General features: G+C 50.1%; 1 protein-coding gene across 1 annotated transcript in view; it reads left to right on the top strand.

Annotated features, from left to right (window-relative positions):
- Positions 1-13,637, top strand: part of LOC134984763 (zinc finger protein 271-like) — a 40,469-nt gene that overhangs the window by 12,250 nt on the left and 14,582 nt on the right. The window contains exon 2 of the mRNA XM_063950252.1: positions 11,899-12,337. Coding sequence (XP_063806322.1) covers positions 12,052-12,337 — 286 coding nt within the window. The 5' untranslated portion in view covers positions 11,899-12,051. The remainder of the gene's footprint in view (positions 1-11,898; positions 12,338-13,637) is intronic.

Here is a 13,637-nt window from a genome sequence, read left to right as displayed (position 1 = left end):
TTGCCTTATAAAGGGGAGGAGTTATTTGGGGTAGGTCTATCAGACCTGGTGGCCACAGCAACTGCTGGGAAATCCACATTTTTACCCCAGGTAGCCTCTCAACATAAGAAGACGCTGTATTATCAGGCGCAGTCCTTTCGGCCCCATAAGGGCAAGCGGGCAAAAGGCTCCTCATTTCTGCCCCGTGGCAGAGGGAGAGGAAAAAGGCTGCAGCAAACAGCCAGTTCCCAGGAACAGAAGCCCTCTCCCGTTTCTGCCAAGTCCTCAGCATGACGCTGGGGCTTTACTAGCGGACTCAGGCACGGTGGGGGCCCGTCTCAAGAATTTCAGCGTGCAGTGGGCTCACTCACAGGTGGACCCCTGGATCCTTCAAATGGTATCTCAGGGGTACAAATTGGAATTCGAGACGTCTCCCCCTCGCTGTTTCCTAAAGTCTGCTTTACCGACGTCTCCCTCCGACAGGGAGGCGGTATTGGAAGCCATTCACAAGCTGTATTCCCAGCAGGTGATAATCAAGGTACCCCTCCTGCAACAGGGAAAGGGGTATTATTCCACGCTGTTTGTGGTACCGAAGCCGGACGGCTCGGTGAGACCTATTTTAAATCTGAAATCCTTGAACACTTACATACAAAGGTTCAAATTCAAGATGGAGTCACTCAGAGCGGTGATTGCGAACCTGGAAGAAGGGGATTATATGGTGTCTTTGGACATCAAGGATGCTTACCTCCATGTCCCAATTTACCCTTCTCACCAAGGGTACCTCAGGTTTGTGGTACAGAACTGTCACTATCAGTTTCAGACGCTGCCGTTTGGTTTGTCCACGGCACCCCGGGTCTTTACCATAGTAATGGCCGAAATGATGATACTCCTTTTAGTTTTAGTTATCCCTTACTTGGACGATCTCCTGATAAGGGCAAGATCCAGGGAACAGTTGGTAGTCGGGGTAGCACTATCTCAAGCAGTGTTGCGGCAGCACGGTTGGATTCTCAATATTCCAAAATCGCAGCTGATCCCGACGACACGTCTTCTATTCCTAGGGATGATCCTGGACACAGTCCAGAAAAAGGTGTTTCTCCCGGAGGAGAAAGCCAGGGAGTTATCCGATCTAGTCAGAAACCTCCTAAAACCAGGCCATGTGTCAGTGCATCAATGCACAAGGGTCCTGGGAAAAATGGTGGCTTCCTACGAAGCAATCCCATTCGGCAGATTCCACGCAAGAACTTTCCAGTGGGACCTGCTGGACAAATGGTCCGGATCGCATCTTCAGATGCATCAGCGGATAACCCTGTCACCAAAGACAAGGGTGTCTCTCCTGTGGTGGTTGCAGAGTGCTCATCTTCTAGAGGGCCGCAGATTCGGCATTCAGGACTGGGTCCTGATGACCACGGATGCCAGCCTGCGAGGCTGGGGAGCAGTCACACAGGGAAGAAATTTCCAGGGCTTGTGATCAAGCCTGGAGACATCACTTCACATAAATATCCTGGAGCTAAGGGCCATTTACAATGCCCTAAGCCAAGCAAGACCTCTGCTTCAAGGTCAGCCGGTGCTGATCCAGTCGGACAACATCACGGCAGTCGCCCACGTGAACAGACAGGGCGGCACAAGAAGCAGGAGGGCAATGGCAGAAGCTGCAAGGATTCTTCGCTGGGCGGAAAATCATGTGATAGCACGGTCAGCAGTGTTCATTCCGGGAGTGGACAACTGGAAAGCAGACTTCCTCAGCAGGCACGACCTCCACCCGGGAGAGTGGGGACTTCACCCAGAAGTCTTCCACATGATTGTAAACCGTTGGGAAAAACCAAAGGTGGACATGATGGCGTCCCGCCTCAACAAGAAACTCGACAGGTATTGCGCCAGGTCAAGGGACCCTCAGGCAATAGCTGTGGACGTTCTGGTAACACCGTGGGTGTACCAGTCAGTGTATGTGTTCCCTCCTCTGCCTCTCATACCCAAGGTACTGAGAACTATAAGACGGAGAGGAGTAAGAACTATACTCGTGGCTCCGGATTGGCCAAGAAGGATTTGGTACCCGGAACTTCAAGAGATGCTCACAGAGGACCCGTGGCCTCTACCTCTAAGAAGGGACCTGCTCCAGCAAGGACCCTGTCTGTTCCAAGACTTACCGCGGCTGCGTTTGACGGCATGGCGGTTGAACGCCGGATCCTGAAGGAAAAAGGCATTCCGGAAGAAGTCATTCCTACCCTGATCAAAGCCAGGAAGGATGTGACCGCAAAGCATTATCACCGCATTTGGCGAAAATATGTTGCGTGGTGCGAGGCCAGGAAGGCCCCAATGGAGGAATTTCAACTGGGTCGATTCCTGCATTTCCTGCAAACAGGAGTGTCTATGGGCCTAAAATTAGGATCCATTAAGGTTCAGATTTCGGCCCTGTCGATTTTCTTCCAGAAAGAACTGGCTTCAGTTCCTGAAGTTCAGACGTTTGTCAAGGGGGTGCTGCATATACAGCCTCCTTTTGTGCCTCCAGTAGCACCTTGGGATCTCAATGTAGTTTTGGGGTTCCTAAAATCACATTGGTTTGAACCGCTTAAATCTGTGGATTTGAAATATCTCACATGGAAAGTGGTCATGCTGTTGGCCCTGGCTTCGGCCAGGCGCGTGTCAGAATTGGCGGCTTTATCTTATAAAAGCCCTTACCTGATTTTTCATACGGACAGGGCAGAATTGAGGACTCTTCCTCAATTTCTCCCTAAGGTGGTTTCAGCGTTTCACCTGAACCAGCCTATTGTGGTACCTGCGGCTACTAGGGACTTGGAGGACTCCAAGTTGCTGGACGTTGTCAGGGCCCTGAAAATATATGTTTCCAGGACGGCTGGAGTCAGAAAATCTGACTCGCTGTTTATCCTGTATGCACCCAACAAGCTGGGTGCTCCTGCTTCTAAGCAGACTATTGCTCGTTGGATTTGTAGTACAATTCAGCTTGCACATTCTGTGGCAGGCCTGCCACAGCCAAAATCTGTAAATGCCCACTCCACAAGGAAGGTGGGCTCATCTTGGGCGGCTGCCCGAGGGGTCTCGGCTTTACAACTTTGCCTAGCAGCTACTTGGTCAGGGGCAAACACGTTTGCAAAATTCTACAAATTTGATACCCTGGCTGAGGAGGACCTGGAGTACTCTCATTCGGTGCTGCAGAGTCATCCGCACTCTCCCGCCCGTTTGGGAGCTTTGGTATAATCCCCACGGTCCTTACGGAGTTCCCAGCATCCACTAGGACGTCAGAGAAAATAAGAATTTACTTACCGATAATTCTATTTCTCGTAGTCCGTAGTGGATGCTGGGCGCCCATCCCAAGTGCGGATTGTCTGCAATACTTGTACATAGTTATTGTTAACTAAATCGGGTTATTGTTGTTGTGAGCCATCTATCCAGAGGCTCCTCTGTTATCATGCTGTTAACTGGGTTCAGATCACAAGTTGTACGGTGTGATTGGTGTGGCTGGTATGAGTCTTACCCGGGATTCATAAATCCTTCCTTATTGTGTACGCTCGTCCGGGCACAGTATCCTAACTGAGGCTTGGAGGAGGGTCATAGGGGGAGGAGCCAGTGCACACCAGGTAGTCCTAAAGCTTTACTTTTGTGCCCAGTCTCCTGCGGAGCCGCTAATCCCAATGGTCCTTACGGAGTTCCCAGCATCCACTACGGACTACGAGAAATAGAATTATCGGTAAGTAAATTCTTATTATCTATGGTAATAGTACAGGGACATGACTGTGGAGGTGAGGGGATATTTACAGTGATATTTATGTCTCCCCCATTTCACAGAGGTGTGAAGAAGACATCTGGTGAGCGTGAGACACCCAGCAGCCATGCTCATGTGTCAGGAGGACTGAGCAGGTCCCAGAGCACCATCATGGTGCCTCCACCTCACTCACTGATACATGAGAGACACAGTGACCAGAAGATCCAGGAACTCACCAACAAGATCATTCCACTGCTGACTGGAGAGGTGACTGCTGGAAATGGAACATTGTACAGTAATACCAGGGGATGTGTCTGGGTGATGACTGGAGAGGTGACTGCTGGGAATGGGGCATTATACAGTAACACCAGGGGATGTGTCTGGGTGATGACTGGAGAGGTGACTGCCGGGAATGAGGCATTATACAGTAACACTGTGGGACGTGTCTTGGTGATGACTGGAGAGGTGACTGCTGGGAATAGGACATTATACAGTAACACCAGGGGATATGTCTGGGTGATGACTGGAGAGGTGACTGCTGGGAATGGGGCATTATACAGTAACACCAGGGAATGTGTCTGGGTGATGACTGGAGAGGTGACTGCTGGGAATGGGGCATTATACATGAACACCGGGGGACGTGTCTGGGTGATGACTGGAGAGGTGACTGCTGGGAATAGGGCATTATACAGTAACACCGGGGGATGTGTCTGGGTGCTGACTGGAGAGGTGACTGCTGGGAATGGTACAATATACAGTAACACCATGGGACGTGTTTGGGTTATGACTGGAGAGGTGACTTGCAGGAATGGTACATTATACAGTAACACTAGGGAAAGTGTCTGGGTGATGACTGGAGAAGTGACTGCTGGGAATGGGGCATTATACAGTAACTCCACGGGATGTGTCTGGGTGATGGCTGGAGAGTTGACTGCTGGGAATGGGACATTATACAGTAACACCAGGGGATGTGTCTGGGTGATCACTGGAGAGGTGACTGCTGGGATTGGGACATTATACAGTAACACCAGGGGATGTGTCTGGGTGATGACTGGAGAGGTGACTGCTGGGAATAGGGCATTATACAGTAACACCGGGGGATGTGTCTGGGTGCTGACTGGAGAGGTGACTGCTGGGAATGGGACATTATACAGTGACACCAGGGGACGTGTCTGGGTGATGACTGGAGAGGTGACTGCTGGGAATAGGGCATTATACAGTAACACCAGGGAATGTGTCTGGGTGATGACTGGAGATGTGACTGCTGGGAATGGGGCATTATACAGTAACACCGGGGGATGTGTCTGGGTGATGAATGGAGAGGTGACTGCTGGGAATGGGGCATTATACAGTAACACTAGGGGACGTGTCTGGGTGATGACTGGAGAGGTGACTGCTGGGAATGAGGCATTATACAGTAACACCAGGGGACGTGTCTGGGTGATGACTGGAGAGGTGACTGCTGGGAATGTGACATTATACAGTAACACCAGGGGATGTGTCTGGGTGATGACTGGAGAGGTGACTGCTGGGAATAGGGCATTATACAGTAACACCAGGGAATGTGTCTGGGTGATGACTGGAGATGTGACTGCTGGGAATGGGGCATTATACAGTAACATCGGGGGATGTGTCTGGGTGATGAATGGAGAGGTGACTGCTGGGAATGGGGCATTATACAGTAACACCGGGGGATGTGTCTGAGTGATGACTGGAGAGGTGACTGCCGGGAATGAGACATTATACAGTAACACTGTTGGACGTGTCTGGGTGATGACTGGAGAGGTGACTGCTGGGAATGGGACATTATACAGTAACACCAGGGAATGTGTCTGGGTGATGACTGGAGATGTGACTGCTGGGAATGGGGCATTATACAGTAACACCGGGGGATGTGTCTGGGTGATGAATGGAGAGGTGACTGCTGGGAATGGGGCATTATACAGTAACACCAGGGGACGTGTCTGGGTGATGACTGGAGAGGTGACTGCTGGGAATGAGGCATTATACAGTAACACCAGGGGACGTGTCTGGGTGATGACTGGAGAGGTGACTGCTGGGAATGTGACATTATACAGTAACACCGGGGGATGTGTCTGGGTGATGAATGGAGAGGTGACTGCTGGGAATGGGGCATTATACAGTAACACGAGGGGACGTGTCTGGGTGATGACTGGAGAGGTGACTGCTGGGAATGGGACATTATACAGTAACACCAGAGGACGTGTCTGGGTGATGACTGGAGAGGTGACTGCTGGGAATGGGGCATTATACAGTAACACCAGGGGATGTGTCTGGGTGATGACTGTATCACTGTGTGTGTCAGGTTCCTATAAGGTGTCAGGATGTCACTGTCTATGTCTCCATGCAGGAGGGGGAGTATATAGAGGAACACAGGGGTCTGTACAAGGACGTGATGATGGAGAATCACCGGCCCCTCACATCACTGGGTAAGAGGAGACTGTCATGTATTGTACAGGGGAGAGCAGGTATGGGGGCCCTTATATACACATCACCTGATAATCACATATATACACTGTACTCAGTCACTGTGTGTCTCCTACAGATGGGCCCAGTAACAGAGATACCCCAGAGAGATGTCCCCGTCCTCTGTATTCCCAGGATTGTACAGAGGAGAATCACAGGATCCCACAGGAGGATCAGGTAGGTGAGATTTAGGGTCTCCCCAATATACCAAAGTGACTGTCACTATATGATCTGTAGAGGAGCTGTGTGTCTTATACACTGATATTATACTGTTTCACCTCAGTTTAATCTGACTGTATGCAAATGTCATTATAGTGTTTTCTCTGACGTCCTAGTGGATGCTGGGTACTCCGTAATGACCATGGGGCTCCGCAGGAGACTGGGCACTCTTAAAAGAAAGATTAGGTACTATCTGGTGTGCACTTGCTCCTCCCTCTATGCCCCTCCTCCAGACCTCAGTTAGTATCTGTGCCCGGCCAGAGCTGGATGCACACTAGGGGCTCTCCTGAGCTTCCTAGAAAATAAAGTATTTGTTAGGTTTTTTATTTTCAGTGAGATCTGCTGGCAACAGACTCACTGCTACGAGGGACTGAAGGGAGAGAAGCGAACCTACCTGCTTGCAGCTAGCTTGAGCTTCTTAGGCTACTGGACACCATTAGCTCCAGAGGGATCAAACACAGGCCCAGCCTCGGTCGTCCGGTCCCGGAGCCGCGCCGCCGTCCCCCTTGCAGAGCCAGAAGACAGAATGCGAAGTTGAAAATCGGCGGCTGAAGACTCCGGTCTTCATTAAGGTAGCGCACAGCACTGCAGCTGTGCGCCATTGCTCCCTCTGCACACCACACACTCCGGTCACTGATGGGTGCAGGGCGCTGGGGGGGGGCGCGCCCTGGGCAGCAATTAGAGTACCTTACATGGCAAACCGCACATAATACAGTTTTAATAAGCTGTATATGTGCATTAACCCCCGCCATTATACATAAAAAACGCGGGAGAAGCCAGCCGATGAAGGGGCGGGGCTTCTCCGCACACCGGCGCCATTTTCTCTTCACAACTTCGCTGGAAGGACGCTCCCCAGACTCTCCCCTGCAGTTCCAGACGTCTAGGGTAAAAAAGAGTGGGGGGGGCACATAAATTTAGGCGCAGAACTGTGTATATAAGCGGCTATAGGGGAAAAATCACTCTGTATAGTGTGCATCCCTGCATTATATAGCGCTGTGGTGTGTGCTGGCATACTCTCTCTCTGTCTCCCCAAAGGACTTGGTGGGGTACTGTCCTCAGAGCATTCCCTGTGTGTGTGCGGTGTGTCGGTACGGCTGTGTCGACATGTTTGATGAGGAAACTTATGTGGAGGTGGAACAGGTGCCGATAAGTGTGATGTCACCCCCTGCGGGGTCGACACCAGAGTGGGTGGATATGTGGAAGGTATTAACCGACAGTGTCAACTCCTTGCATAAAAGGTTCGATGCCAATACAGCTTCTCAGCCCGTGCCTGCCCAGGCGTCTCAAAGGCCATCAGGGTCTCAAAAACGCCCGCTACCTCAGATGGCAGACACAGATGTCGACACGGAGTCTGACTCCAGTGTCGACGAGGACGAGACTAATGTACAATCCACAAGGGCCATCCGTTGCATGATTACGGCAATGAAAAATGTGTTGCACATTTCTGACATTAACCCAGGTACCACTAAAAAGGGTATTATGTTTGGGGAGAAAAAGCAACCAGTGGTTTTTCCCCCATCAGATGAGTTGAATGAAGTGTGTGAAGAAGCGTGGGGTTCCCCCGATAAGAAACTAGTGGTTTCTAAAAAGTTACTAATGGCGTACCCTTTCCCGCCAGAAGACAGGCTACGTTGGGAGACATCCCCTAGGATGGATTAGGTGCTCACACGCTTGTCAAAAAAGGTGGCACTGCCGTCTCAGGATACGGCCGCCTTAAAGGAGCCTGCTGATAGAAAGCAGGAGGCTATCCTGAAGTCTGTATATACACACTCAGGTACTATACTGAGACCTGCAATTGCATCAGCATGGATGTGTAGTGCTGCAGCAGCTTGGTCCGATACCCTGTCAGATAATATTGATACCCTAGACAGGGATACTATTTTGCTAACCATAGAGCATATTAAAGACGTAGTCTTATATATGAGAGATGCACAGAGGGATATTTGCCGGCTGGCATCTAGAGTTAATGCAATGTCCATTTCTGCCAGAAGAGTATTATGGACTCGGCAGTGGACAGGTGATGCTGATTCTAAAAGGCGTGAGGAATTGTTTGGGGATGGTCTCTCGGACCTAGTATCCACAGCGACAGCTGGGAAGACGACATTTTTACCTCAGGTTTCCTCACAGCCTACGAAAGCACCGTATTATCAGGTACAGTCCTTTCGGACACAAAAAGGCAAGCGGGTCAGAGGCGCTTCCTTTTTGCCCAGAGGCAGGGGAAGAGGGAAAAAGCTGCACCAGACAGCCAGTTCCCAGGAACAAAAATCCTCCCCCGCTTCCTCTAAGTCCACCGCATGACGCTGGGGCTCCACAGGTGGAGCCAGGTGCGGTGAGGGCGCGTCTCCGGAACTTCAGCGACCAGTGGGTTCGCTCACAGGTGGATCCCTGGGTTCTGCAAGTGGTATCTCAGGGATACAAGCTGGAGTTCGAGTTCACTCCCCCTCGCCGTTACCTCAAATCTGCCTTCCCGGCTGCTCCCAAAGAAAGGGAGGTAGTACTGGACGCTATTCACAAGCTGTACCTCCAGCAGGTGATAATCAAGGTACCCCCCCCCCCCCTTCAACAGGGGCGGGGTTACTATTCCACAATGTTTGTGGTACCGAAACCAGACGGTTCGGTGAGACCCATCCTAAATTTAAAATCCTTGAACACTTATATAAGGAAGTTCAAGTTCAAGATGGAATCGCTCAGGGCGGTTATTGCAAGCCTGGAAGAGGGGGATTTTATGGTGTCATTGGACATCAAGGATGCATACCTGCATGTCCCCATTTACCCACCTCACCAGGAGTACCTCAGATTTGTGGTACAGGACTGTCATTACCAATTCCAGACGTTGCCGTTTGGTCTGTCCACGGCACCGAGGGTATTTACCAAGGTAATGGCTGAAATGATGATACTCCTTCGAAAGAAGGGAGTTATAATTATCCCGTACTTGGACGATCTCCTGATAAAGGCGAGGTCCAAGGAGCAGTTGCTAGTCAGCGTAGCACTATCTCAGGAAGTGCTGCATAAGCACGGCTGGATTCTGAATATCACAAAGTCGCAGCTGATTTCTGCGACGCGTCTGCTGTTCCTGGGTATGATTCTAGACACAGAACAGAAGAAGGTGTTTGTCCCGGAGGAGAAGGCCCAGGAATGATCATCTCTGGTCAGGGACCTCCTGAAACCAAAACAGGTGTCGGTGCGTCACTGCACGCGAATCCAGGGAAAGATGGTAGCTTCTTACGAAGCGATTCCCTTCGGCAGGTTCCATGCGAGGATCTTCCAGTGGGATCTATTGGACAAGTGGTCCGGATCGCATCTTCAGATGCATCGGTTGATCACCCTGTCCCCGAGGGCCAGAGTGTCTCTGCTGTGGTGGCTGCAGTGTGCTCATCTTCTCGAAGGCCGCAGATTCGGCATACAGGACTGGGTCCTGGTGACCACGGATGCAAGCCTCCGAGGTTGGTGGGCAGTCACTCAGGGAAGAAACTTCCAAGGACAATGGTTGAGTCAGGAAACTTCCCTACACATAAATATTCTGGAACTACGGGCCATTTACAATGCCCTGAGTCAAGCAGAATCCCTGCTTCAAAACCAAACGGTGCTGATTCAGTCAGATAACATCATGGCAGTCGCCCATGTAAACAGACAGGGCGGCAGAAGAAGCAGGAGGGCAATGGCAGAAGCTGCAAGGATTCTTCAATGGGCGGAGAATCACGTGATAGCACTGTCAGCAGTGTTCATTCCGGGAGTGGAAAACTGGGAAGCAGACTTTCTCAGCAGACACGACCTCCACCCGGGAGAGTGGGGACTTCATCCAGAAGTCTTAAAGCTGATTGTACACCGGTGGGAACAACCACAGGTGGACATGATGGCGTCCCGCCTCAATAAAAGGCTAAAAAGATATTGCGCCAGGTCAAGGACCCTCAGGCGATAGCTGGGACGCTCTGGCGACACCGTGGGTGTACCAGACGGTTTATGTGTTCCCTCCTCTTCCTCGCATACCCAGGGTACTGAGGATAGTAAAAAAGAGAGGAAGAATTCCAGCTGGGTCGATTCCTGAACTTTCTATAGGCAGGGGTGACTATGGGCCTAAAATTGGGGTCCATAAAAGTCCAGATTTCGGCCCTGTCTATTTTCTTTCAGAAAGAACTGGCTTCGCTGCCTGAAGTTCAGACGTTTGTTAAGGGTTTGCTGCATATTCAGCCACCTTTTGTGCCTCCAGTGTGGCACCTTGGGATCTCAACGTGGTGTTGGATTTCCTGAAATCACATTGGTTTGAGCCACTTCAGACCGTGGAGTTAAAATATCTCACGTGGAGGGTGGTCATGCTGTTGGCCTTGGCTTTGGCCAGGCGGGTGTCAGAATTGGCGTCTTTGTCGTTTAAAAGCCCATATCTGATTTTCCCTATGGACAGGGCAGATCTGAGGACTCGTCCCCAGTTTCTCCCTAAGGTGGTATCAGCGTTTCATTTGAACCAACCTATTGTGGTGCCTGCGGCTACTAGGGACTTGGAGGATTCCAAGTTGCTGGACGTAGTCAGGGCCCTGAAAATCTATGTTTCCAGGATAGCTGGAGTCGGAAAGTCTGACTCGCTATTTATCCTGCATGCACCCAACAAGCTGGGTGCTCCTGCTTCGAAGCAGACTATTGCTCGCTGGATCTGTAGCACGATTCAACTTGCACATACCGTGGCTGGACTGCCACATCCTAAATCTGTAAAAGCCCATTCCACAAGGAAGGGGGCTCTTCTTGGGCGGCTGCCCGAGGGATCTCGGCTTTACAACTTTGCCGAGCTGCTACTTGGTTGGGTTCAAACACGTTGGCAAAATTCTACAAGTTTGATACCCTGGCTGAGGAGGACCTTGAATTGCTCATTTGGTGCTGCAGAGTCATCCGCACTCTCCCGCCCGTTTGGGAGCTTTGGTATAATCCCCATGGTCCTTACGGAGTACCCAGCATACACTAGGACGTCAGAGAAAATGAGAATTTACTCACCGGTAATTCTATTTCTCGTAGTCCGTAGTGGATGCTGGGAACCCGTCCCAAGTGCGGACTCTCTGCAATACATGTATATAGTTATTGCGTAACTAAAGGGTTATTGTTATGAGCCATCTGTTAATGAGGCTCATTATTGTTTCATACTGTTAACTGGGTATAGTTATCACAAGTTGTACGGTGTGATTGGTGTGGCTGGTATGAGTCTTACCCTGGATTCCAAATCCTTTCCTTATTATGTCAGCTCTTCCGGGCACAGTTTCCCTAACTGAGGTCTGGAGGAGGGGCATAGAGGGAGGAGCCAGTGCACACCAGATATAGTACCTAATCTTTCTTTTAAGAGTGCCCAGTCTCCTGCGGAGCCCGTCTATACCCCATGGTCCTTACGGAGTACCCAGCATCCACTACGGACTACGAGAAACAGAATTACCGGTGAGTAAATTCTTATTTTTTCACCTCAGTTTAAACTGACTGTATGCAAATATCATTATAGTGGGTTTTTTTGTGTGTTTTAGGTAGAACGTCTGTCTGATATTAAAACAGAAGACATAGAAGAAGAAGAAGTGACTGATATAAAGGTAGAAGATATAGAGGGAGATGAAGAGACGTATGTGACTGATATAAAGGCAATAGATACAGAGGGAAAAGAAGAGACGTATGTGACTGATATGAAGGCAGAAGATATAGAGGGAGAAGAAGAGACGTATGTGACTGTTATTAAGGCAGAAGATATAGAGGGAGAAGAAGAGACGTATGTGACTGTTATAAAGGCAGAAGATATAGAGGAAGAAGACGAGACGTATGTGACTGATATAAAGGCAGAAGATACAGAGGGAGAAGAAGAGACGTATGTGACTGATATAAAGGCAGAAGATACAGAGGGAGAAGAAGAGACGTATGTGAGAGGTGATCAGCAGTGTAAGGAGGAGGAGATCCCTACAGATATCAGCACAGGTGAGTAATAAACACTTATTACAGAAGAGAGTCACATATTCTCCTTTCTCAGTCACTACAGCAATCTCTTATCCTACACCCTCCTCTGTCAGTACAAACTAATGAGGGAAATGTATCTGCCCAGTGGGGGAGTCAGGAGCCATCAGCCCCTATTATACTCCTGCTCTCCTCCCCTCACATCATGTCACTGTGTGTTACCAGCCCAGAGATCTGACCAGTCTCTTCCCCACACTCTCTGGTGTGTCTCATACATCAGGAGCCATCAGCCCCTATTATACTCCTGCTCTCCCCCTCACATCATGTCAATGTGTGTTACCAGCCCAGAGATCTGACAAGTCTCCTCCCCACACTCTCTGGTATATCTCATACATCAGTAGGCATCAGCCCCTATTATACTCCTGCTCTCCCCCTCACATCATGTCACTGTGTGTTACCAGCCCAGAGATCTGACCAGTCTCCTCCCCCCACACTCTGGTGTATCTCATACATCAGGAGACATCAATTCCTATTATACTCCTGCTCTCCCCCTCACATCATGTCACTGTGTGTCACCAGCCCAGAGACCTGACCAGTCTCCTCCCCACACTCTCTGCTGTATCTCATACATCAGGAGCCATCAGCCTCTATTATCCTCCTGCTCTCCCCTCACATCATGTCACTGTGTGTTACCAGCCCAGAGATCTGACCAGTCTCCTCCCCACACTCTCTGGTGTATCTTATACATCAGGAGCCATCAGCCCCTATTATATTTCTGCTCTCCCCCTCACATCATGACACTGTGTGTTACCAGCCCAGAGATCTGACCAGTCTCCTCCCCACACTCTCTGGTGTGTCTCATACATCAGGAGCCATGAGCCCCTATTATACTCCTGCTCGCCCTTCACATCATGTCACTGTGTGTCACCAGCAGCCATACTGTTTGCTAGCAGTACCTATGCCTATGGTATTACATGCAAGGTATTTCCTGAGAGTATCACTATTAGCACACGCCGGTCTATATATAAACTCCTTTTCTCCTGCAGGGTTCACAGCAGTATCCACAGGATATACATTGGGATATGAGGTAACGTCAGCATACTGGCACCAATGATCAAAAGCTTTCCGCCTCCCAGAATGCAACGGGCCAGTCCCCTATATCCCTGCTTTCTGGCTTAGGCAATTCAGTTTTTTTGTTGGTGTGGCAGGAGCCGGACAACGATCTTTGGGTTGCTGATTTTGGCAGCCCTAAGCTTATTTCATTTATTTTTATAGTCTTACATTTCTTAAGCGAGTTTTCTGAAAAGCATCTTACACGTACCTC

Source organism: Pseudophryne corroboree (assembly GCF_028390025.1).
Source record: "Pseudophryne corroboree isolate aPseCor3 chromosome 3 unlocalized genomic scaffold, aPseCor3.hap2 SUPER_3_unloc_8, whole genome shotgun sequence".
NCBI lineage: Eukaryota > Metazoa > Chordata > Amphibia > Anura > Myobatrachidae > Pseudophryne > Pseudophryne corroboree.
This window is presented reverse-complemented; position numbering and strand designations above follow the sequence as displayed.